At 34.0% G+C, this 23,855-nt stretch overlaps 1 protein-coding gene across 1 annotated transcript; it reads right to left on the bottom strand.

Moving 5' to 3' along the window:
- Window positions 1-5,799: 5,799 nt before the first annotated feature.
- Window positions 5,800-22,923, bottom strand: LOC123867128. The gene is made up of 8 exons (XM_045909002.1): window positions 22,037-22,923; window positions 19,800-19,896; window positions 19,543-19,647; window positions 18,860-18,972; window positions 10,144-10,369; window positions 9,264-9,374; window positions 8,506-8,691; window positions 5,800-8,253 (listed from the first exon to the last, which is right to left on the bottom strand). The coding sequence occupies exons 1-8, from the start codon at window positions 22,828-22,830 to the stop codon at window positions 7,504-7,506; spliced, it is 2,382 nt and encodes a 793-aa protein (XP_045764958.1). The 5' UTR covers window positions 22,831-22,923; the 3' UTR covers window positions 5,800-7,503.
- Between the last annotated feature and the right edge of the window lie 932 nt (window positions 22,924-23,855).

The following is a 23,855-nucleotide window of genomic DNA, read 5'->3' as shown; positions in this document are numbered from 1 at the left end:
CTTGCTGTATAACGCTTCCGCCATATTGTAAGGTCTTAGCTGGCAACATATTTTAATTCAATAAAATAATACAATAATCCATGCTAATATTCAATTGTTCAAAACGACAGTTGTCATTGCCTTACCCATTCCTTACTTTGCCAGCAGTGTATACATGGCCCATTTGGTCAAGGATACACACTATGCACGAACTTAAACACTATGAATAGATTCGAGTATGTCAATAATGTACCTAGATAATAATTAACGAGAGTAAGAGCACTACGCGCTGGTGTTAGACGAATACCAGTCTAGTGGGTTTTACAATCACAGACGTTTGTGACTGCGTGGTGACTGGCCCGTTTGCGCCGACCGTTATATTTCCGACAATATTCAAACTATTGCATTCAAATAAGACGACTTTTAAATATAAAGGCTACATTACACAGGCACCGAGGCGCGATTCTTTCTTTAGCCGCGATGGAATGTAGCCTCAGCATAAGAATTATGTTTTACATACTTCACTATATTAATAAATGAATAAATGCTATTGTCATAATATAATATTGCAAATATAAAGACTAGCTACATAGTTAGAGGCTAAAAATCATAAACATCGTAGTCACAAAAAAAAAGCTCTAAATAGCAAAAGGAACATAATTACTCCATTTATGGCTACATTGATAAACATCTAAGTAAAAACTAGTTAAAATCAGAAATATTTTGTTCTATGTAATATAATGTGTGGCTGATTCTGTTCTACACAATCTCTGAACTAAACCGACAGATCTAATTTTATTAATATATATCGCTATCTCTTTCATACTGCACCTTGCAGAAAAGGACAGCACTGGATTAAGATCTGTCAATTCAGTTGAGAGATTGTGTACAAGAGAACTAGCCACAATATGCAACTAAATCTAAACGTTAAAAGTACCAGTTCAAAAAATATGCACAATATACAGTTTTTATGAAAAATAAATGCAACCAACATAATGCGAATCACAATAAAATAAAATATTACAAACAATTGTTCTGATTTGTTAAGCAAAAAATAATTCTTCAATTTCATTGGCGATAGATTTTATCCACGACATTCCTTCATAGTCTTTGTCCCAGCCATTTTTTACAGTACCTATGCAGTAATAAATTTAGTTAAGGATTTTACGGCGTCATTCAGCCGCCATGATGATTTTTTGTGACGTCATCTAACCTATGTCATTAGGGTTGTCAAAGGGCTAGTATCTATCTACAACTACCTTCTAACCTTCTTTTGTTAGTCAGTTTACGCGTTTGAACTCTACATTCTATTTCTATATGCTATATCATATACAGGTAGTAAGTACCTACGAACGATAAGTCTTTCACCAAGGAAATTCAAGATTTTTGATTACATTTTGAATGTATAGCTAAAATTAAAAATAGCAAAAATTTTAATATTTTCGTGGTCCGAGGTAAAAATGTTTACTCTGTTCCGAATTATAGTAAGTTGATACAATGACATAACAATAGTACCTACAATTGATACCTTTGCAATATTTAGAGTGAGCCCTATCTACCAATGTGACTACTGATTACCTAATTCTTTTGCACACAATCCCTTAAATTAATTGGACAGTTCTAAATCTAGTGCTATCCTTTTCCGCAGGGAGCATTATGAAAGTGATAGCAATACATTTAGACATTTTAGACATAATTTTAGTTTAGTTTAGAGAACAATTTAAATAGAATTAGCCACAATATCGTCGTTATTTTAACATAGAGAGGCAGGTGTACTTTTACTTAAAATCGAAAGGTATAGGTAATCATAAAATTATTATTAAAGACATGCTACTTAGGGCCCTCTAAGCTCAGGGGCCTTTTTCTAAGGGGCTTCTTAATGATGGGAGCCTCATTTTTCAAGATTTCACTTCCATTAAGTACTAATATTTATTGTTACGTCATTGTTCGATACAATCAACAGTTATATTATAATTCGTTGATTTAATTTTAAATAGATAACATTTATATTCCTAACTACTTCCTCAAAAGATGTACATTACAATAGAGTAAGTATCGATAGATATAAAAACTCAATTAATTACAATGAAAAAATGTTACAAAATATATTTCATATTATTTTATAATAATTATAAAAGCCTGAGCCAAAACTACATTCAATGCTTTTGAAAGACAGTTAAGTAAAATAAATGTGTAGATTTATCAGAACTAAATATCAAACTGCCGTTATCTGTTACACATAATTAAAAAAAAAAAACAGTCGACAACTTTTGTACCATTGTAACACAGTACGTAAAAACTATCATTTTTTTTAATTGATACATTATTAGGTAGTACTAAGTACATAATTGAAAAATACGTAGGTAGGTAGGAACCTAAATTAAAATGTAATTTTGGCTCAAAATAAAAAGGAGTCAAATTGCACATTTAAAAAAACGTCTGTATTATTTGATTCTTTGTAAACTATCTCTATAATCTATATAACAAACATTCAATAATACTATCATAATAAAGTTAAAGGCTCTTCCAGACATGTGCGAAATTCCGGTCGAAATATCTACCCAAAATTTCTTACAATTACGAAACTAAGCTGTGATTGATATTATTTAATTTCACAGTTTTCATCACATTTACCAAATCATGAGATCACTATTAATAATGACCGGTTATTATTAATATTTACCACACAAATTCCATTTACCGAAACATAAACATGATAGTTCTGTCATAGACCATAGTGAACTTTTCTTTTCTCCCTTCCGCTTCTTTACTGCGACCGCAGTCAATTAATAGTCAACTGCTCAAAGTCCGTGTACATTCAACGCCAATAGACTAGTGAACTTCAAGCAACTTCGATTGTCAAAATAACCTAACTCCGGTCTCCGATCGGAATTCCGCACTTGTTTGACAATGCTTTAAACCCAGGGCCACGGATTTCGAAGTTGCGCGGTAACACTTAGATACTCATGGCGTCTATAATAGTGGTCCAAGAGCTCGTTCAACGGTTGAGCAGGTGTGTAAAGATAAAAATATATCAGTAGTATGAATAGATTTATGTCATCGCGTCTTTTGACGCATCGTCAAAAGCAGTGGCCCTCGAGTAAACCACAACGCATACTTGCAGAATGAAGAAGAGTTGAGTGCAGCAAGTTCCATACGCCTGAATGAAAAAACTAGGATCACTTGTGTACCTATATCTGTCCGTCACGTCCAATTTGCTCTCAATCTACTGGACTGATTAAGTTGTACACATATGAATTTCTGTGACCCAAACACGACCGTACAACGTATACAATAAATGAATTTGGGGGTCACTTTTTGGGGCAAATTAGAAAATTTTAAAAAGTTTTGCGAGCTACAGTGCGACTGATATCAAACGAAAGGACTTGTTGTGAAGAGCTCAAACATAATCAATCATGGAGCGCAGCCTGGCGGCGCGAAGCTTGCCTTTGCGTCTCCTGTGTCACAGAGTACGGATATGTAGGATCACACTAATATTATAAAGGAGAAAGTTTGTATGTGTATGTGTGTGTGTGTGTGTGTGTGTGTGTGTGTGTGTATGTTTGTTACTCCTTCACGCAAAAACTACTGGACGGATTGGGCTGAAATTTAAAATGGAGATAGATTATACCCTGGATTAGCACATAGGCTACTTTTTATCCTGGAAAATCAAAGAGTTCCCACGGGAATTTTAAAAAACCTACATCCACGCGAACGAAGTCGCGGGCATCAGCTAGTATTACATATAGAGGTTCGTCGAAGGCATCTAAGACAGAGCCATCGTGCGGTAAGTGCATGACAAAGGAGCGACCGATTAAATTCTGAAGAGACTGCCTCTGCCTCGGCGCCGCTACACTCCGCAGGTATGCGTCGGACGTAAGTATAGTGGAGATAAATAAAGTGATACGATTAGTGAGAGAGGGAACGAAGCGTCATTTGGCAGTGTCGGGCGGGTGGGGCAACATCGAATAGAATGATTACATAACAACTATAATGAACACTTTGTTTCACGTAAAAATGTCACTGGGCCATCCCAACTGAGGGTAAATGACACTGCAGGCAAACACAAGGCTTTCCCTAGCATATATATAGACCAACGCCAAACTTCACCTTTTTACCACCGAACCGCATCGGGCGAGTTTCCATCATTATATCGTCGACATTCCACCTTTGCACAAAACGTTATGCGTCATTCCTCATACGCATGGCTAAGGTTTTAATTTAATACTCTTCAGCGATCTTTGTTTCCCACCAATTATTATCCTGGCATCTTCAAGAATGTATAGGACATCTTTTAGGTAAATTTGTTCTATCTTAGACCACATCATCACTTTCCATCAGGTGTGATTGTGGTCAAGCATGTGCTTATAATGAATTTAAAAAACTAACAAAGTACTCTGCCTGGACAGAAGTAAACTAAGGAAGGTGGTGGGACCCATAACAAAACATAGCCCACTAAACAAACACAAAGGTTGCCTGGTGTAGATTGCTCAGAGCAAAAAGGCCACCTTTGCATACATTGTTTTTAGTTTCTTTGTTATTTCATGTTTTGTGTGCAATAGTTTTTTATCTATCTATCTATCTAAATAAACATCTTTTCGTTATAGGTGTCATCGACAGTCCTACGTGCAGGGCCTGTATAGAGGTACGTAGATGAAACACCGTCGCTCGTGCTGCTAGAGTGCACATGCTGGGCAGTGGTATACAATATACATGGCCAGTGGTCTTTTTACGTGAAACAAACTGTATGAAGAGATCATTTTTTATACAATTTAAGCGAAAAACTCTTATAATACGCAAATACGGTTATGGATAAATGCTGAAGCGACGATGTTTTTGTTCTAAAGTTGTGAGTTGTGATTATGAATTATCACATTTTTTGTGATTGACTGAATTTATGGTTTTGTTTCTGTACTTGTTTACTATTAGCAATATCTAATACCTACTATTCTGATTGAAATGCGTCCTCGGCGATCAATCTACGCTAACTACCCGGGAGGTATTGTAATGCGAAATTAAGTAGGCAGATGCACTATCTATTCCCTCACTCTCATAGTCCAGCAAAAAATAATTTAGACAATAGTGAGTGTCAGCCAATCAGAGGTGAGATTGTCTTATGCCAGCCAATCATAGGTGTCGTCACGATGTAGCTGTCAATATAGTATGCCAAGCAGCTCGATTGCGGTAGAATGACAGCTACAACAACGTCACGATCGCAATCACCTCTGATTGGTTGACGCTCGCTCACTATTGGCTACAATGCATTTTTGAAACAAGAATCATAATTTTAGCCAATAACAACAATGATTGATGCAGGTTTTCAGGGATCCAACTGCAGGCGCGTTTGCTTCAGCATTTATGCCTAACATTGTAACCTTAAATAGTCACATTTTCAAAAAGTGGTAAACAATTTATTCAAAATCTTTTCAATATAATGAGCAATAGTGTTGCTTAATGCATATTCGAATGTCTTAAATTTTTTTAATCTCCATATAAAATTGGCAACAATGAAAAATATAGCAATGTACAAAATTACATTTAAGTTGTTATAGTCCCAGAGCCTATGATCTAAAATGGAGGAGAGATTTTAAAAGCATTTTATTTGCTAGATAATATGCTAGCATTACAATTTACAATTATTTTTTTTCCAATACAAGTTGGCCCTTGATTGCGATCTCATCTGCTCGTAAGATGAAAAGGCAGTTTTTATTAAACTCATACCCCTTATCGGTTTCCGTGGTGACTAACCATGGCTATACTCTCCCACTTAAGCCATTAAAAAAAGTATGTGCTTAGGATCAACCCTAAATTTTTAGTCCAAACAAACTGAGCTGTTATAAAATACCTCCGCCATTTTATTAGTTGGGCTCTTAGCCTACAATTATTATAAGTGAGTAGTCGTGGCGCGTGTTTGGCCTCCGTTAGTAAAACACTAAAGAATACACAACCATTATGTCTTCAACATTCACGCACGGAAAATACCTATATATCTGTAGGTATATTAAATTTGTATTTCAACTTGACATAGACATAGATATTATTGACATAGACATTATAGCTGGAGAGTGGGAAGTTTTGATGAAGTGCTTGATAAAATTTATTAAATTAGCACTTCCAATCTCGACTGGTGGTAAATGATGATGCAGTTTGAGATGACAGCAGTTTTATCTGGAAGGAGTATGGCAGTTTTATTAAATCCCTTATTGGTTCCTAAACAGCATCGTATCGAAACATGTCGGCACAGTCTTGTTGTCAGGGCTAGCTACAGCTAAAACCTCACATCAGACCAGGCCAGACACAATTTAGAAATTATTAAACCAAAAGGTTATTTTCTACAATGAAAACAAAGGGTTTCTATGTGAATAAATTAAAAAAAAACTGGAATCCACAAAACTAAGCTACTCTTACATCATTCAGATTTTATCAAGCACTCATTCAAAATTTTCCAGTAACTCTTGTCCTATTATAACTTTATAGATTCAGACAGATCCATAGAGCATACTTTAGACTTTGCTTAGACTGTCTTGTTTTATCTGTCTTAAGTCTGGGCAAAGTCAAAGTATGCTCTACACATCTGTGTTTAAAATGCACCACGCTAAGACTATTCTTCAATCGGAATATTTTCATACATTAAAATGTTGTCCTACATCATGCAAACCAAAACTATCATTTTTACTGAAACCAACTAATTTTGTATAACTTTAGTTTACATTTACTTGGCCATACTAAAACTAAACAAAAATGCTCTTACTATGAAAACTTTAAACATGGTTTAAACTGGCGTTAAACACGTGCGTCGTAATTCTGTCCTTTCCTAATTATATTTTATTTAGTTTCAGTATGTCTAAACAAATACTATATTTTTCATCTATTCTGTTATTCGTATTAACTTGACTAGCCACCATAATATGGACCTTGAGTGTAAATTTTTAAGCAAACAAACTGAACTATCATCATTTTATTCTGTCAAATATGTAATGACATTTGACTGACAATTGAACAGGTTAATGTCAAATTATATGAAAGGCGATTAAGCTTATTTACCCTTGAACTTTGAACATTGACAAATGCAAAATGGGTTAGACAAGTTAGGGTTTATATACTTTTGACCAAAACTTAAGTTTTATCCTTAATCATGAAATTAATCTTGAGTACTGACTAATTTCTAAACCCACTTTGCTTTTTACTAGTCATCAAAGTTTAACAGCAATCGTACCATATCCACCTGTTATGCGACTGGTTCTAAGAGCCGATTTTTCAATAGCCAAATAATTAACTGAGGAATAAATTAGACATTTTGACAGTTACTGTTTCAGAAATCTGTGAAAATGTCAGATTTATTCCTCAGTTACACCACTTATGTTCAATTTATTTGTTTAAATAGTTACACTCAAGTATCTATTCATCCTACATTCATTTACTTCTATACAATGTATAAATACTTTATTCTCATGAACAACATATTATATTATTATAAGCAAGAATACATACCGGCCATACAAAAGTGTGTAAAAAGCTATGAGATTATGAGCTATACGAACTGAGAGCACTTGTATTATTATCACATATTTTGTTATCAGTCGAATGCAGAACTAACTTCTGCATTGGGTCTAGAATAATTTTAGAATTGTCCTCGTCACTTCCATCCGGTTCCTTTAACCGACCCGTTGCAATATCTGGCGATTCCGTGACAGCTGTCTTATTGTCGAACACTGGGAAGAAGTCAAATTGTGATTTTCCATTTGTAACTGGTTTCGCTTTCGATTTCTGTTTCTTAACATCACTGTCATTCTGTTTTACATTTGTGTTTTGTCTCCAATATTCTTCCTCTTTATTTGATAGATTTTGGTTGGAAAACTCTTCCAAATTTTGAGTTTTTCCCTGTTGCCAATCTTTTCCGTACGAACTGGATGGTTTGATGTTGTCGTTATTTGCAAATTTTTGTTGTATATCATTGATTTGGTTGTGATTTTCTCTGGTTGACACTATCTGACCGTACACTGGGGTACAATAAGTAGTGTCCTGGTCTATGTTGCCACAACGGTTATCTCTACTTGAGTTGTTTTGGTTGAGTTGGCAGTTGTTCATCCCAGAGTCAAACTCTGACTTTTGTCCAGCATTTTTGAGTATTTGTTTGGACGATTTGAGCGGGAATTTCCTTTTCTCGCAGTTTTGTGTCCTGTTTGGGGAGGTGTTGTCATATTGTTTGTTTTTGCTGTTTGTTTGGTCTTCCTCACTGCCTTCCTCACAACCGATTCCATCTATGTCGTAAACCTGGAATTAATGAATGAAACCTAAATGAATCTTCAACTAAATACAACAAAAAGCTGTGCAATCCCTGAATCACTTTATTGATACTTAGACTTGTAACCATTTCTCTATTTATACAATCTGATTCATCTGATAATAATACTAGTGTCATGTCAAAGATAAATAACTCTACTATCACAAGGCACAACAATTTATGAGCACCTGTTGATGAGATGTATAGAAAAATGGGTAATGGTTGGGTTAGTAGTAAATTACCTTATACATAACATCCTGGTTGAGCCCTTTCTCCCTCTCCCTCTTGGTCTGCACAGCGAGCCACACATCCTTCAGCTCCCCGGCCAGATCTCTGTCTTTCAGGATGATGGGATTCCGTGTTAACACTAGGCCAGGATTCATGGCCTCCACAAAATCACACAGCAAGCTAACCAGGGCTTCACGATCCTGGAATCCACATACATAATATCATAAAAAATTACATTCATTTGTTTGCCATGCATCAGTCATCCAAATACATTGAGATTTTGTAAAGTAGTTTACAATACTTCTTGCCTTAAGATTTCTGACATATTATTATCAGAAGCTTACAATAGGTGGAGTGTGTTCCAAATTACAACACGTGCCAGGCAAAAACTTGTATTATAATCTTTTCAAAACAAAAAAAAACTAGTATTATAATATATTTTCAAAACCAAAAAGAAAATCAGGACTTCAGGAGTGATTTGGCACTAGAAAAACTTGTACCACAAACATGAACATTGTAAGAATCAATTGAAAATTGGAGCTATATCCTAGTGATAGCCTAATCATTAAGACTTTTGCCTTCTATTGCTCTTAGCCAGCTTGGTGGACTACGGCCAAATCTTTTCTCATTTCTGAGCCACTTGTTTAGTAAATTTTTTTTTAAGTTTTGTAAACTGATGTAGTAGGCAATGGGCTGAGATGATGATAATGTAACTAACTGGCAACAATTTTTCATATTTCTAGTACTCAAACTGTATAGGATTTTTGCTCACTGTTGGGTTTGAAGCATTCTTGCCGTTAGCCTTCAGTATGTCCGGGTTGACCATCACCGCAAACACCAATAACGGTGGACGATTACTGTTGGGACCACATGCTTGATGCACCTAGAAAAGGTTGCACTCCATACAAATGCTTGTATTATTTTTAAAACAACATGTGTGCAGTTCACACCCGGTAGAAATGAAACCTTCAGAAAACTAAACTTCAATTCAATTATCTTTATTCACATGTCTTGAAAGAATGAGAGGAATGCAGAGTATCAGGAGTAGGATACTAATTGTAAAATTTATTTGTTATAATAATAATTACTTAGCAATTTTAAAAAATATTTCTTTTATTATATATATTTTTTATTTTATTATTATTCTAGTCTCCAAGTTTTCAATTTCAACAAATGACATGAGAGGCTTATGGTTACTAAACTACAAAATAACAGGAAACATTGTATAATGTATTCTATCTCATTCTTCTGCAGGTTAAGTGCAAGTCTCAAATTACAATTACAGTTCCAAAGAAGTTTTCGCTTCAAAAAATTGAATATCAACTAACTGCAGTCTTTACGCCTTTACCTATAAGGTATCTTCAGCTAGCACTGCTCTATTGAGTTCTACTGATTTTATTCAGCTATAATAGGATGAAAGAAGCCATTAGCTAACATAAAATAATTGAAACAAATCTAATAGATGTGATTTATTTTGTCACACCTATTAGCATTGTTAACCCCAAAGAATCTATATTTCATGATAATTAGTTTTTTTAATGACTTGTTCTACGTTTATGCTTTTTGTTGTTTAGTCAAACGAAATGCGTTTACATTAGCAGTACATAATTTAACCCAAAGGTTAAGGTTAAGGAAGGATTAAAATGAATTACCTGCATGCCTCCATACAAGGGTATGGGATCCGAATATTGTTTAGGATTCGCTATTTTCTGCCATCCTAGCACATTTATGTACAGTTTCTCCGTTGTATCCTTTATAGTATCCTGTATACACATATGAGGCTGTGGAGGATTCTTGAATTGACGGAACGCCCTTGAAGCACGCACATACTGTATCGGCACAGTTCTTTCAGGAGAATTTTGGCTATCCATATCAGCACTTAACGCACGAACTTAGCTAAAATCTAAACAACCGCTAAATACCAATAACCACTGACATTTTCTGCACAACAGCCCGTCCCGACCAAGTTTATTGAACTCTAGCTCGCCGCTTCCGAAACACGGTAACTGTATAAACAGAAGATGTAACTATCACTCAATTTATTTACAAGTATCTGTCTGTTTGGTTTCCCTTAATATATTTATAATAAAATAATAATCCTTTAGCTAGAAATAAAATAAAAACTCGATAAAATACGGATAAAATAGAAAGATGTCAAAAAGGCGAGCTTAATACAGAGTAGGTTATTTCATACACAGACGAACAACCTCAAAATAAAAAGCATTGAAGTTGCTTCTATGTATTAAGTACTCTGTGCGAGTAAGTTACATGATGGTTACTCTATATTTCGGAAATGTCTATGTTCTTGCATTAATAAAGCGAAGCTCAGATTAATATTCATTACCTATCATTATTTCTTATTTCTTAGGGTCAGTGCAAACACACGAAGAGCCTGACTTTTTGATTACAATTTAAATTCAGCTTGTACGGTTATAATAATTGCAATACCTACAATAACTAAATAATTATTAATACAGTTAGGTCTAGTAAAACAATACACGGGGGAGATTCAAAAGGACGTCGTACCATGCTTGAACAAGCCACGTATCACCACCATTATTCAAAAGTAAATAGTTGTTTGAGTTGTTATAGGTCGTTATCAAAAAAGACGCTTCAACATTGCATCTACTCCAGTTCACTCTGCCAATGTACATTGCACTTTAAGGCTTTATTGGTACCTACCTTAGCATAGCTCACAGATTAGGTAATAGGATAACAGTTTACCTACTCTGTTTTTTTTTACTCATTTAAAGAGCTGGGTCACTACTCACTAGTGCGACCATGTGGCTTTGGTAGATAGTTAACTACTCTGTTTTTAAATGAAATGAAACTTTCTAGGCACGGTGGAAATATTATATTTAACTACTTACTAATTCATTTTTCATAACATACATACGTTCAAGGTAATATAATCTTGAATTTTACAATTAAAAATATTCAGCAATCTACATTTATTTATATTATAGTGAAACTCATACTTAGTAAATAATTATTATTATCTTAACTATATTGCAGTTTTTATAGAGATTATTAATATTATATATTGTGATCAACTAATCAATGTCTTAAGATTTCTCTAGTTAGCCTCAAAAGAAACAAAGCAATCTGTTACGTATAAGTATCAAAATTAAAATTTTCTCAGAAAGTTTATTCTAGTGTTGCAGAAGTATAGGGACAGATTTGAATAATAGACACTTTCCAATTTCACTTCACTGTATTTTTTTGAGAATAGTTTTCGCTTACAATTATTATTTCTCAATACCCGTCTTTATTCGATACCTCCGCTATTTTCATCAGTTTGACAGATATATTTTTAAGGTAGGTAGGTACTAGTTTTCGGAAAGCTATTTGACAAATTACCACAGAGGTAAAACCATGGTGATGTAATAGACAATTAACGTAACAATTATATCAGCTAAATGTAAAATACGACACAATATGTATTGATCTAAATAGTTAATAACTAAATGTGATTTATAATCCATTCCCGCCAATTATTTATAAATAATAATAATTAATCTGATATAGGTCTAAATGTCTATGACTCATGATATAAGGCAGCATCTTGAGGTAGTTGTTAACACTCGGCCATCCTGGAAAGGCCGTGCCCCACGGCCCGCAGATAACATCCCGGCTTTCGCATCATTGACCACCTGGCAAAAGAAAAACACCGAACAGTAATATGCACTTAAGAGGTTACCTAAAAAAACGCTTGGTCAAACTGTTTCGCCACCAAGTGATCAACATTAAATGGCTAAATAATAATAGTGTCTCACTTAGTCAACCATGATCAAGTAGACATTCATAATTTAAATTAGAAATATGTACATATGATATAATATTCAATAGATTCATTTTAGTTATTACCTACTTCATATTAAAATTGTTATTGATTTTCTTCTTTTTTTAATGATTTGCTACAAGATTTAGGTATTAAATAAAAGTAACTTTTGATTACCAGTGGGTATCTGATTAACATTGACGAAATTTAAGTAACAGATTTCGTTGTAGCTTCCTACTATCCAAAATTGTAGGTACTTAAATGACTATCAAGATAAGTTCTAAACAGCTGACGTCATGACTCATGAGACAATTTTATTAAGAAGTTAAAATTGGTTTAGAATTATGATTGGCTCAGCACTTATTAGTTGCTTATTGTGGTGCACGGGAAAAGTTAGGTATCAAATTGTAACATCTTGCAGGTTTCGGTGGTATCTTTCGAGGTCGCTAACATAATTATCATGTTAGTAACTAGGTAAGTAACTGACTTTCGATGCTTTAGCGTTTTCCATTATAAAGATGAATTTGCCACGGGGATGACACCTATAAACCTGGAAAGCAAAACAGTGTCCATATTTATACGAAATTTCATTTCTAGCCCATTTTCTTTTAATCCGTACTAAACGTTTATTGAATTTCATACTCATTTTTCTCTAATGTATATGTAATTTTCACTTGATATTTTTATAATTATAGTTAGATATTAACAGGTCGGCAGAGGGTTTTGTTTTAGCAGAGTTTATTTTTGGTACTTTCAAATTATGTTGTACATACGTAGCACATATACCTATATTTTTCCCATTTTGAATAAGTCATGCAGCATAAATTTTTATCATTGAAAGGTCACACAGATATTATAATGGGTATATATAAGTAGTAAATAGACTAGATAAGTAAATAGACTCGTGGTGTAGGTCACTCAGACTCGTTCCACAGGTCACACAGACTCGTTGCTTGGGTCACACAGGCTCATTATGTAGGTCTTATAGACCATTTGTGCAGGTATCCCAGATTATTTGCGTAGGTGACAGAGTGCGTCGAATAAGTAGCTCATTCAGATTCGTTGCATAGGTCATGCAGTCTTCTGTGATTTCATACGGACTATTCATAGGAAGATCTCACAGACATATTCTAGGGGTATGCCACAAAGTAGGTACAGACATTGTACTTGAAATGCATTTTCTTACTCAGAAGGTGAATTTCTATGTAAGGAACAAAATAAAGCATAAGTACAAGGGAACAAATCTTATTTCCACAAGAAACAGAAACAGGGTTGATACAAAACAAGGCATCTAGGAGAACAATTTCGAAAATGAAATAATGTCTTTTAGCACTTATCCGCACTATTTGAGAATTTATGAATTTACCGAGGTTGGGGATAGTTGGCAAATATTATCATGTCTCAGTTTATTATATTAGACACCAGAATGCAAACAAAAGGAATTTCTTATTTTATAAAACACTATTACTCCATTAATGGGCCATCCATGTCAAAAGTTAATTAGTCATTAATTAGGGCATATAGAGCTTTAGACATAAGTTTAAAAAAATATTTTATTTTATTAATGACTTTTGTATTTTTGAAACATACTATATTTACTCAAGACAACCATACTGTTGGTCCGACGACATCACCAAGCTTGCGGGGAAAACTTGAAGGAAGCTCACCCAACCTTCAGAAGAATGGCGTGTACGTGAGGAGACCTACTTATGTCTAACAATGGATAAATAAGGGCTAACAAGAAGAGGAAGTTATTTACTGTAATGCTTATAACAACGGTACGCAACGGTATGCAACGGTAGTGAAAATAAAGTAAAGTAGTCCTGACTCTTGAGTGTACTAGCCTCTTTTACTACATTATCTATTGTTGTATTTTATCAATCTTCACTCTCGATGTTGACATATTTTTTTTAAGAGGAAGAGGAATTCGTTACGGAAGTCACTCAGACTTTCCGTTACGAAAGTCGCTCAGATGTTTCGCTACAGAGGTTATTTAGACGTCCTGTCAGGGAATTCACTCAGACGTTTCGTTACGGAAGTCATACAGGCGTTTCATTAGGGAAGTCATTCAGACATCCAGATAGGAAAGTCACTCAGATGTTTCATTACAGAAGTCACACAGACGTTCCGTTAGGGAAGTCACTCAGACATTCAGATAGGAAAGTCACTCAGATGTTTCGTTACGGAAGTCACACAGACGTTCCGTTAGGGAAGTCACTCAGACATTCAGATAGGGAAGTCACTCAGATGTTTCGTTACGGAAGTCACACAGACGTTCCGTTAGGGAAGTCACTCAGACATTCAGATAGGGAAGTCACTTATTTCTTTAAGTGAAGATACTCAGAAATATCTTTAGCGAAGACATTCAGACATTATCTTGACGTTAATCAGTATTTACTGTTTTAGTAATATCATAAGATTTTCTTTCGATTCAAAATTAATAACTGTTGTTTTTAGTAGGTTATCGATATACGATATTATCTAGGTTATATATTCTATAATCTGTGTATTTATAGTATTATGTATTTTATTTAATCTATTAATAGCACTTAAAAAAATGTTTCTGCATATAAAGATAAAGACAAAGAAATCTCATAAAGAATCTTAAAGTAAGCGCTGCCAGCTTAATTTTCTGCATCAGACTTTCACCAATTGCATTAATTGTCGTCAGTTTAGTAATTTTGTATTTGTTAATTTTAATATGTAATTGTGAAATAATAATTAATACATCGTTCTTCTTGCTAACTACCCACCATAATATTAAGTTTACTTGTCACAATAAATGGCAAACGTTGTGTACACTTATCATTGATATTCATATCGGTGTATGTTATAGTGCGTAAGTATTTAATAAATGTAGAATATGTATATTTTAAGTGTTTCTTATTAAGTAAATCTATAAGTTAAATTTTATGCTTAGACGTTACGACGTCCTAGCTCGTTTACGGCAAAATAACGTCATATGTCACAATCGCAATCACCTCTAATTGGTCGACGCTCACTCATTTCCGGCTATGTCAATGCATTGTTGAGATAAGAATACCAATCACAGCGATTGGATTGTAATAATGATTGATACAGTCTTTCAGCATTCGAACAAATTGTCTTCCTATAATTCGTAAAATAAAATAAAATAAACCTATCATACTGTTACTTATAAACTTCTGACCTTTACATAATCCTATTATTGAATTCCATGTACTATACCAGCCAATAGTTAACGTAGTTTGGTACAATAGTCTCTTTTGTATAAGTACCCATTTTTAGTATATATGATCTGTCAAAAACAAATAAAATAAAACTAGTAGCTCAGTTTGTTGTAGGCTCTACTCAGGCCTAGCCTAGGCGCCTTTGGAATCCTCGCTTAATTTTGAATTTATGCAATTAATTGTCACCATTACATCATTATCTTATAAATTCAATTGACGATCAAAGTGTTCCCAATTGTAAAAATGATTTGTTTTTAACTATGAAAATAGTAGGTAAGTATACATTTATCTAAAAATAAGTTCAGTACATACTGGCACTATCAAAAATTAAGTTTCCGATATAGGTTAATGTGGCTCTATTTTCTGGTCTTTCTGGTTAGGTATCATCTAGTCTCTATTCTAATTAATTTTATAAATTTAATTATGTACATTAAGATTATTTGGCTGGAAGTATTGCTGTTTTTTTTTTACTTCCATTGGGTTTGTCATACAGTCTTTAATTTGCATAATTCACACAGACTTATTTAGATATTTGGGGAGTCATTCACCCGTTAGCATGAATAGGTCACACAGTCACTAAAGTTAGCTAAGGATTAAATTATTAACATATTATCCTCACATTTTAAAGTACCATGGTGAACTGATGGCCATCGCTAGTTGCTGTTTATCCTAACAAATCAGAGTAATTACATTTAGACATGAGCCTTTAATTTTTGGACTAGTAGAGAGTCTGCTTCATCACCTACGTTCATAAGTTGTATACCTACATATTTCAATGCGGTTAAGACCTCCAGAAATGAAATAGCTTAAATTATTTTGTCACAAGTTAGAATATTACTTACTATTAGAAATTACACATTTATTTCAATTGTAAAAGATGTTATGGACGAGCGGGGCCGTCTGCCACAAGTACTAGTAGCAAATCTAGGCACTTACTGGGATGGTCCTAATTTCTATGTGTTCTCTGTAAAATTATTTTAACGAAATAGATATTTTTGTATTTTGTATTTGTATATACTTTATTAATCAGCACACTGAGCTATGGCGGTAGAGGCGGTTGTCAGAATTTTTGTGATTCAATTCATTCCACAGGATTAGCGGTGTTTGGAGTACCTACTTAATAACGCGTATACAGGTTATTTAATTTGTAAATAATAATCTCACAAAAAAAAATGATTTGATGATATACCTAAAATTATTAATTTATCTAACGAAGGTAGTTTGACAAAATCGATATTTCACTCATTCAATGCCATACGATCTGTTGCTAAGTGAATTGGCCTACATCGCAGAGATCACAATTAAGTAGATACTTATTTTTTCTGTTATAACACACGCATGCATATTTTTTTACATAATCTGCTAAGTGATTGTATGTATGCGCACCCAAAACCTCCTCTATGATGAAAACTTTAGATACTTATGGTATTATCAAATCATTTGAAAAATTAACTTCCAGTATCAATGTGGGCAGGCAATTATTCTATCTGCACTAATGTTATTATTTTGAGAGGCATTTGCATATGCTCAGAAAATTGATGGTTAGAGTGAATATACCTAAAACGACTCACCGGGTGCGGGTATGCTCGACTTTGTTGCTATGGCGACACAGGAGGACGAGTGGCGGCTGGCACGGTGCGGCAAGTGGTAGCTGGCACGGTGCGACGAGTGGCAGCTGGCACGGCGCGGCGAGTGGCAGCTGGCACGGCGAGGCGAGTGGCGGTTGGCACGGTGCGGCGAGTGGTGGTTGGCACGGTGCGGCGAGTGGTGGCTGGCATGGTGCGGCGAGTGGCGGCTAGCACGGTGCGGCGAGTGGTGGCTAGCCCGTCAGTAGATTACAGCTGCGCTTCTTGTCCCCGCGTGGCGAAGACGTAGTAAAGTTTTATTCCCCTTCTCTTCATCTTGAAGCCTGCGCCGAAGTAGTAGATTCTTCTATAATTTTTCGATGATGATAAGTAGGTACCCTTAATAAAGTAAGTAAGGCTTCTGGTATTGGTAGACCGTAATTTTGCTTCTATAATTTTTCGATGATGATAAGTAGGTACCCTTAATAAAGTAAGTAGGGCTTCTTGGTAGACCGTAATTTTGCTCGTAGGTATTTCAACTTCAAGTCCCCTGATATTATAATACACAGGACAGTCCTCGGGTCGCATCTTGAAGATGAGTTTGCGTCGATATAGGCCCATGATGTTATTTTCTAAGAGTGGCGTGGTGTCTTCAGAAGAGAAGAAAAAAAATTCTTTTCATGTTCTTCAATGTTCTGCTCTCTTCTCTTCTTGTGATCCCACTTCTGACTGTTGCAGAAGTATAGGGACAGATTTGAATAATAGACACTTTCCAATTTCACTTCACTGTATTTTTTTGAGAATAGTTTTCGCTTACAATTATTATTTCTCAATACCCGTCTTTATTCGATACCTTCGCTATTTTCATCAGTTTGACAGATATATTTTTAAGGTAGGTAGGTACTAGTTTTCGGAAAGCTATTTGACAAATTACCACAGAGGTAAAACCATGGTGATGTAATAGACAATTAACGTAACAATTATATCAGCTAAATGTAAAATACGACACAATATGTATTGATCTAAATAGTTAATAACTAAATGTGATTTATAATCCATTCCCGCCAATTATTTATAAATAATAATAATTAATCTGATATAGGTCTAAATGTCTATGACTCATGATATAAGGCAGCATCTTGAGGTAGTTGTTAACACTAGTAAATTAATAATTTTGTAATAATATTAAAAAGTGATCCAGGGCTAATTAATCTAAATTTACATTGCTTTCACTCAAAGACAACATTTTATGTATGGCTTTCACTCTCTTAAAAGAGTATAATAACTATAGGCTCCCTTTAAAATCTGAAACAAAACAAAAAGAATGTCAATTACAGCTTATAACCAGGCAATCAAATGTGTTAGCTTTGGCAGTTTCTTTTCAATTTATCTTTGATTCGTCTTCTTCTTCTTTTATTTTCGGGGGTAAAAAGTATCCTATGTCCATCTCCAAAATGAAAACCATTTCTGTATGACGTCACCCTATCACACCCTATATAAATTCTACTCTACGATGACGCCCGTGATATCATCCACGTGGACTTAGGTCTTTTAAAAATACCATAGGAATTCATTGATTTGCCGGGACAAAAAATACTTATAGCCTATGTTCATCCTTGGGATAAAAGCTATATCTGTACCAAATTTCATCAAAATATGCTAAACGGATGGGTCATGAAAAGCCAGCAGACAGACAGACATACTTCCGCATATTAGTATGGATACTACGTTAATATATAATTTCACAGTAGGATTATGAAATACCGTGACGAAAGTTGAAAGAGTTAGTTGTGTGAAAGGTCCGGCGGTGTACGTGTGCACTAGGCTTAGCTGGCCTGCCAGGAGCATCACATTTTTGCGTTGTTTCGCACTTACAGAAGCTGCCCACCATTTACTCTCGTAAGGACCCATCGCCACTTGATTGTTCTGAAATTATTTAGGTACATCTTATGGCTGAAATAAATAACCAATTATTTCTTTATCTATGATCTGTCGATAAGTAGGTAACTAGCTACGTTAGTAATTTTCAAAAGAGACCATACAATCAATATGTAGGTTTTGATAAATAGCCAGTATAACATTGCTCAGTAATTTATCGACAGATTGACTAGGTACGAATTTCGGCCGTTATCATTATAAATACTAGTGTCTAGGGTTATCACGGTAGATGTGATTGCGATAGTTCATTTATCACCACTAATTGGCTGAATTTATGGCATTTCTGCACTGCAATAGTGCATTTCACTCATTTAGTCATTATTGATCATTTTGCATTCATGTACTTTATAGTCACTGGTTCTCATCTCAAAAGTATCTGCGGGGGAATCGCAATTTGCGATTGCTCTTTATTGTCTGTTTGAATGTACCTACCGTGACTTGTAATAAGGGGTAGGGTAGACACCTTATCACCTGTTGATTTCATTTACTTGTTCGTAATGGCTTATTTCAAAGACGATAAAAATATTTTTTTTTTTTTTGTAATTTTAAAAATCTTACTTTCTCTAGAGCATCATTACTGTGCCAGCAAAACATGAATAATTGAGCTACTCCGAAAATTAAATATTGCGTCATTAGAAGTTTTTGCGAGGTGCTTGTAGATGTCTGTAAATAGAATCCTCTGTTTAAAAATTTTCTGTTTTATAAAATAGAATCAGTAGGTATTTATTATTAGTTTAAACTACGTTTATATACCTATTACTATACTTATTTAGTATACTTTATTAGTAGTCGATTCATTAAAACAAGATACTAACAGTCAACTGAAACGCAGTAGTACAAAGCATGAATGTACACATCAATACGTATAAAAACATTACCGGCGATAACAGAGAATTCAATAACTTGGAATACCTGAAACAAAAACAAAAAATAAAGTAGTAGTAGTAAAGTGATGGAATTCTTAAATAACTGTTTTGGTATCGGGCTCAGGTGCTTGAATTTAAGCGCCTTCTCCGGTCAACGGTCACGAGATAGTTCGGGAAAAATATCGATAAAATTAGTATAATATTCTAAAACAGTCCCCATATGTTTTGTTAGCTTTTGTGAGTGACTGCTTGAATGAAGAATTAGGTTATGTGTTTAAGTTCTATGTAGAACTAGAGTAAATTCAATGCTTTATTTATTAGATGAATAAAATAATACACTTAACTAAATGTATCTTTATAAGTAGGCAAATCAAAGAGAACGAATTATTTTAGGCTTATCGCGGCTTCACGTCATAGTTAGTATCAGTGTAAATAATTGGTAGATAGGAAGGTACCTACTATACAATTAACACGATGATTTTGAATTTTCGATATTTCAAACCAGTTGATAATCACGATTCACGACGGAACCACGACCTATGCACTTGCAACTGGGTTGTGATGAAAATAATTTATGATATATATAATTTAAGATCAAAGAAAACCCTAAATTATTATTAGACCTAGAAAAGTACTTTATAGAGATTTTAGTAAAACAAAAGTTTTAATAGCGTTTCCTGTATTTACGGAATTATAACCTTTTCTTCACCTAAATATGATGTGAAGTAGATAAAATTCGTAAAATTGGGTTTTGTACAAAGATTTACATTTTGAATGAGACGAGTTTCCAATATTTAATTACGTTTCGAAATTATTAGAAACATGAATATTTAAAGCAAAAACTAGGTGCCTCAACATAGCAGCTTCAGTCGGATTCAAAAGTAATTATTGAGACTTTTGAATAAGTACGAACAACCTTATTAAGTTACTTATTATGGAAATTAATGTTACATTAGGTAGGTAGTTAGGTAAATAATTTGAAAAGGTGATCCTCCATACTTCTGGACAAAATGTTATATGAAAGTGTCTCTCTCTGTCTGTCTACTAGCTTTTCGTGGTCCATCTGCTTAACCGATTTTACCAACATTTGGTGCAACGATAGCTTGCATCCCGAGGACAGATAAGGTCTATTTTTATCACAGAAAATCAAAAAATTCCAACGGGATTTTCCAAATCTATATGGACGAATTGGCGGAAAGTACCTATAGTGCATTATGGTGCATAAAACTTAGTTTTTATAGTGCAAGTGTTGTATTCACAAGTCTTAAAATTCAAAGATTGAATTAATTAGGGCTTAAATAAATTACTGCACTTTGTCCACGTGGATTTAGGTTTTAAAAAATACTAATCAAAAAATTTTTGATTATCCGGGATAAGTAGCGTATATTGCTCCCCAAGATGCCAAAGATCTGTACTTTTCATCCAAATTGACTTAGCGAATAGACCGTGAAAAGGCAAGAGAAAAATAGACAGGTAGACAGACACACTTTCGCATTTTAAATCTTATAGTAAGTATGGATAGGAACTCTATAGAATTAATGCCAAAACAGAGAATATTGTCAGTATTTATGCTAAACACCAAATAAACAGCTGACCTAAAACTGAGTGAGTGCTCGATTTGAAATATAATCCTCATTGATAAAGTTTACACTATTTTGTTATTCACTAAATTTCAATTTGACCCTAGAAAAACTTTAAACAAAAAAAACCTGAATTGATTATTTTGGTTTCTGATAAATTGATTCGATTATTTCACACTAGCTTTATTATTACGCAAGACTGCAGTTAATTATGTAGGTACATGAGATATTAGTAATTTATGTACATGGCCTAATAATACTATAATGGTTTTTCATGAAAAGAATTTTCAAAAAGGCCAACTACCGAGTTTCTTACATTAATTCTTCTCGGTAAAAACCTCCAAACTTTGCAGATTCACGCAAAAGTTTACTTAAATAACTTTTTTATTTAATCAAAAGTTAGTGTTTCATATTTTAAGGTTTTCAGTGAAAATTTTTACTTGATTCTACGCCATTTTGTATTCATAACTAAGTAAGTAGTATATTTTTTACTAAATAACTAGTATAAATTAAGATAAAAAAATTACTTAATGGTTAGACAGTTAAATAATATTAATGTTCTATAAAACCATCACTGTAACATTGAAATTAATAGAAAAGCCTCACTTCATAAGCAGAGTGTGTATGCTGTGCAGCTCCCGAATTGTTTCAGCAGCGTCCTCGTCACTGACTCCTGACGCAATACCGCTGAACATTTGCTTACATCGTTCCCGCAACAACTCCAGTTTTCCTCCAAGAAACACCATGAAAACGATTACACTTGAATCATAGGCTGCTATAATTGAACTACCATAAATAGAAACGGAAAATTGCAAAGAAACTTGAATCCACGAGCCTGGAAAAGAGTATTGGTCAAAAGGTACCCAAGAACTGAAGATATGTGGGAATTTTTCAGTTCCATTGCTTATAGCTTGGCGATAAGATGGCGAAGACAAATATTTTATCAAAGGAGTTGTTATAACTGAAATAAATGTCATGAAAACCAGCACCCAGTAGAAATACGTTACTCGACGGCAATATTTTGTATATGAATCGAGAATTTTGTTTCTGGCCTTATCTTTATTTGCTCTTTCATATTTATCAGCTTCTGTAACGTATTCTATTAAATCTTTCCAGTTTGCTCGCCAAAAAATAAACGTATTAGCTTTGACAGTGCAAATAATGCTTAGCATCGAATTCTTCAGGTTAGATAAAAGGGGATCTAAGTTCCATCCTATTACAAATAATTCCATGTACTGTGTTATAACAAATAGACATCCCAGCGCATGTATTACTATGCGAACTTTTTTCCATTTTAAATTTACTGGCAAAATTAATCCTGTTTTTCTAAGGATCCAGTAATTTGGCCCAAGAAGCGGCCTTTTCGGATCTTCTAGGTTTGTTAGAAATTTTTTAAACATTTTGGGCGTTAGATTTGATGTACAGCGAAAGTCAAATAATGCTGAAGAAGAAAATAAGTTCTTATTTATACGCACCCCATTTGAAACACTATCGGAAAATACATATTGAACAAAATATAAAATACTTGTAAATTTTTTCGTTGGGTTGACATTTGTACGCCGTCCTCTCCATACATTTTTAATAGGAAAGAAACCATTTTACCTCTATCAACAATGGTATATTTTATGAAAGGATAATAAGAATACAGTTTTATTAAAAATGTATTGTAATTCACAGTACAAAGTTGTACTTTAATAATCTTAAGAGAGGAGTAGGTACTTTATTTACAAACAAACAGGTAGTTTAACATTATTATAGAATTATAGATTATTCCATTTTTGAAAATAGAAATAGTACGATATTATACACAAAATTCTTGACCTTTCAAGTATAATAAGTGAGAAGTCAATAGTATAACTATTGGGGCTAATTTTCATAACACATTTTCATGATTATCAATAGAGGCAAATCAATTTTACGCAGATCCTGATGTTGATCATGTATGTAATTCACTTTAAAATAATTACATTATGAGTACCTGCCTAGAACAAATAATTAAAAAAGTTCGAATAAAATCTGATTGTATAAACTTTCGTTTGTTATCGATGAACGACGTCTTACAACACTAGTAAAAATTTCTACGTGAAGAATATTACTGTCTACATCAAACCCTTAATTTAAACGTCTCTATTAGAGCCGCTAACTGTGGGCGGAGTCGTCACACCGTGTGGTTTCCCTCGGCTAAAAAAATAATAAAGTCGTCACTATAATATGCGTGAGGTTCGCTATGCAATAATTACCTTTTGAATAACGGATGAGGCAATAAAATAAGGGTGATAGGACAACCTACTGTTTAAAGTTATTTTACTGCAATGATATTCTGTAAAATATTTAATTTCATTTTCCTTTGTAATAGTTTTATTATTATTAAGTACCTAAAATATACAATCAGATATGAAAATGTATGAGTGTTCGTTTGTTATTT

The sequence above is a fragment of the Maniola jurtina genome, chromosome 7, assembly GCF_905333055.1.
Source record: "Maniola jurtina chromosome 7, ilManJurt1.1, whole genome shotgun sequence".
Taxonomy (NCBI): Eukaryota; Metazoa; Arthropoda; class Insecta; order Lepidoptera; family Nymphalidae; genus Maniola; species Maniola jurtina.
The sequence above is the reverse complement of the archived record's forward strand: the minus strand, read 5'-3'. Positions and strand labels throughout refer to the sequence as shown.

What these genes read in the sequence shown, in the direction of transcription:
- LOC123867128 (XM_045909002.1), bottom strand. Translation starts at nt 22,830, where the DNA reads ATGTTTAAAAAATTTCTAACAAACCTAGAAGATCCGAAAAGGCCGCTT. An exon ending in CCTTGTATGGAGGCATGCAG is followed by an intron (nt 9,375 to 10,143) that starts GTAATTCATTTT and finishes AACCTTTTCTAG; the next exon opens with GTGCATCAAGCATGTGGTCC. An exon ending in AGAATGCTTCAAACCCAACA is followed by an intron (nt 8,692 to 9,263) that starts GTGAGCAAAAAT and finishes TGTGGATTCCAG; the next exon opens with GATCGTGAAGCCCTGGTTAG.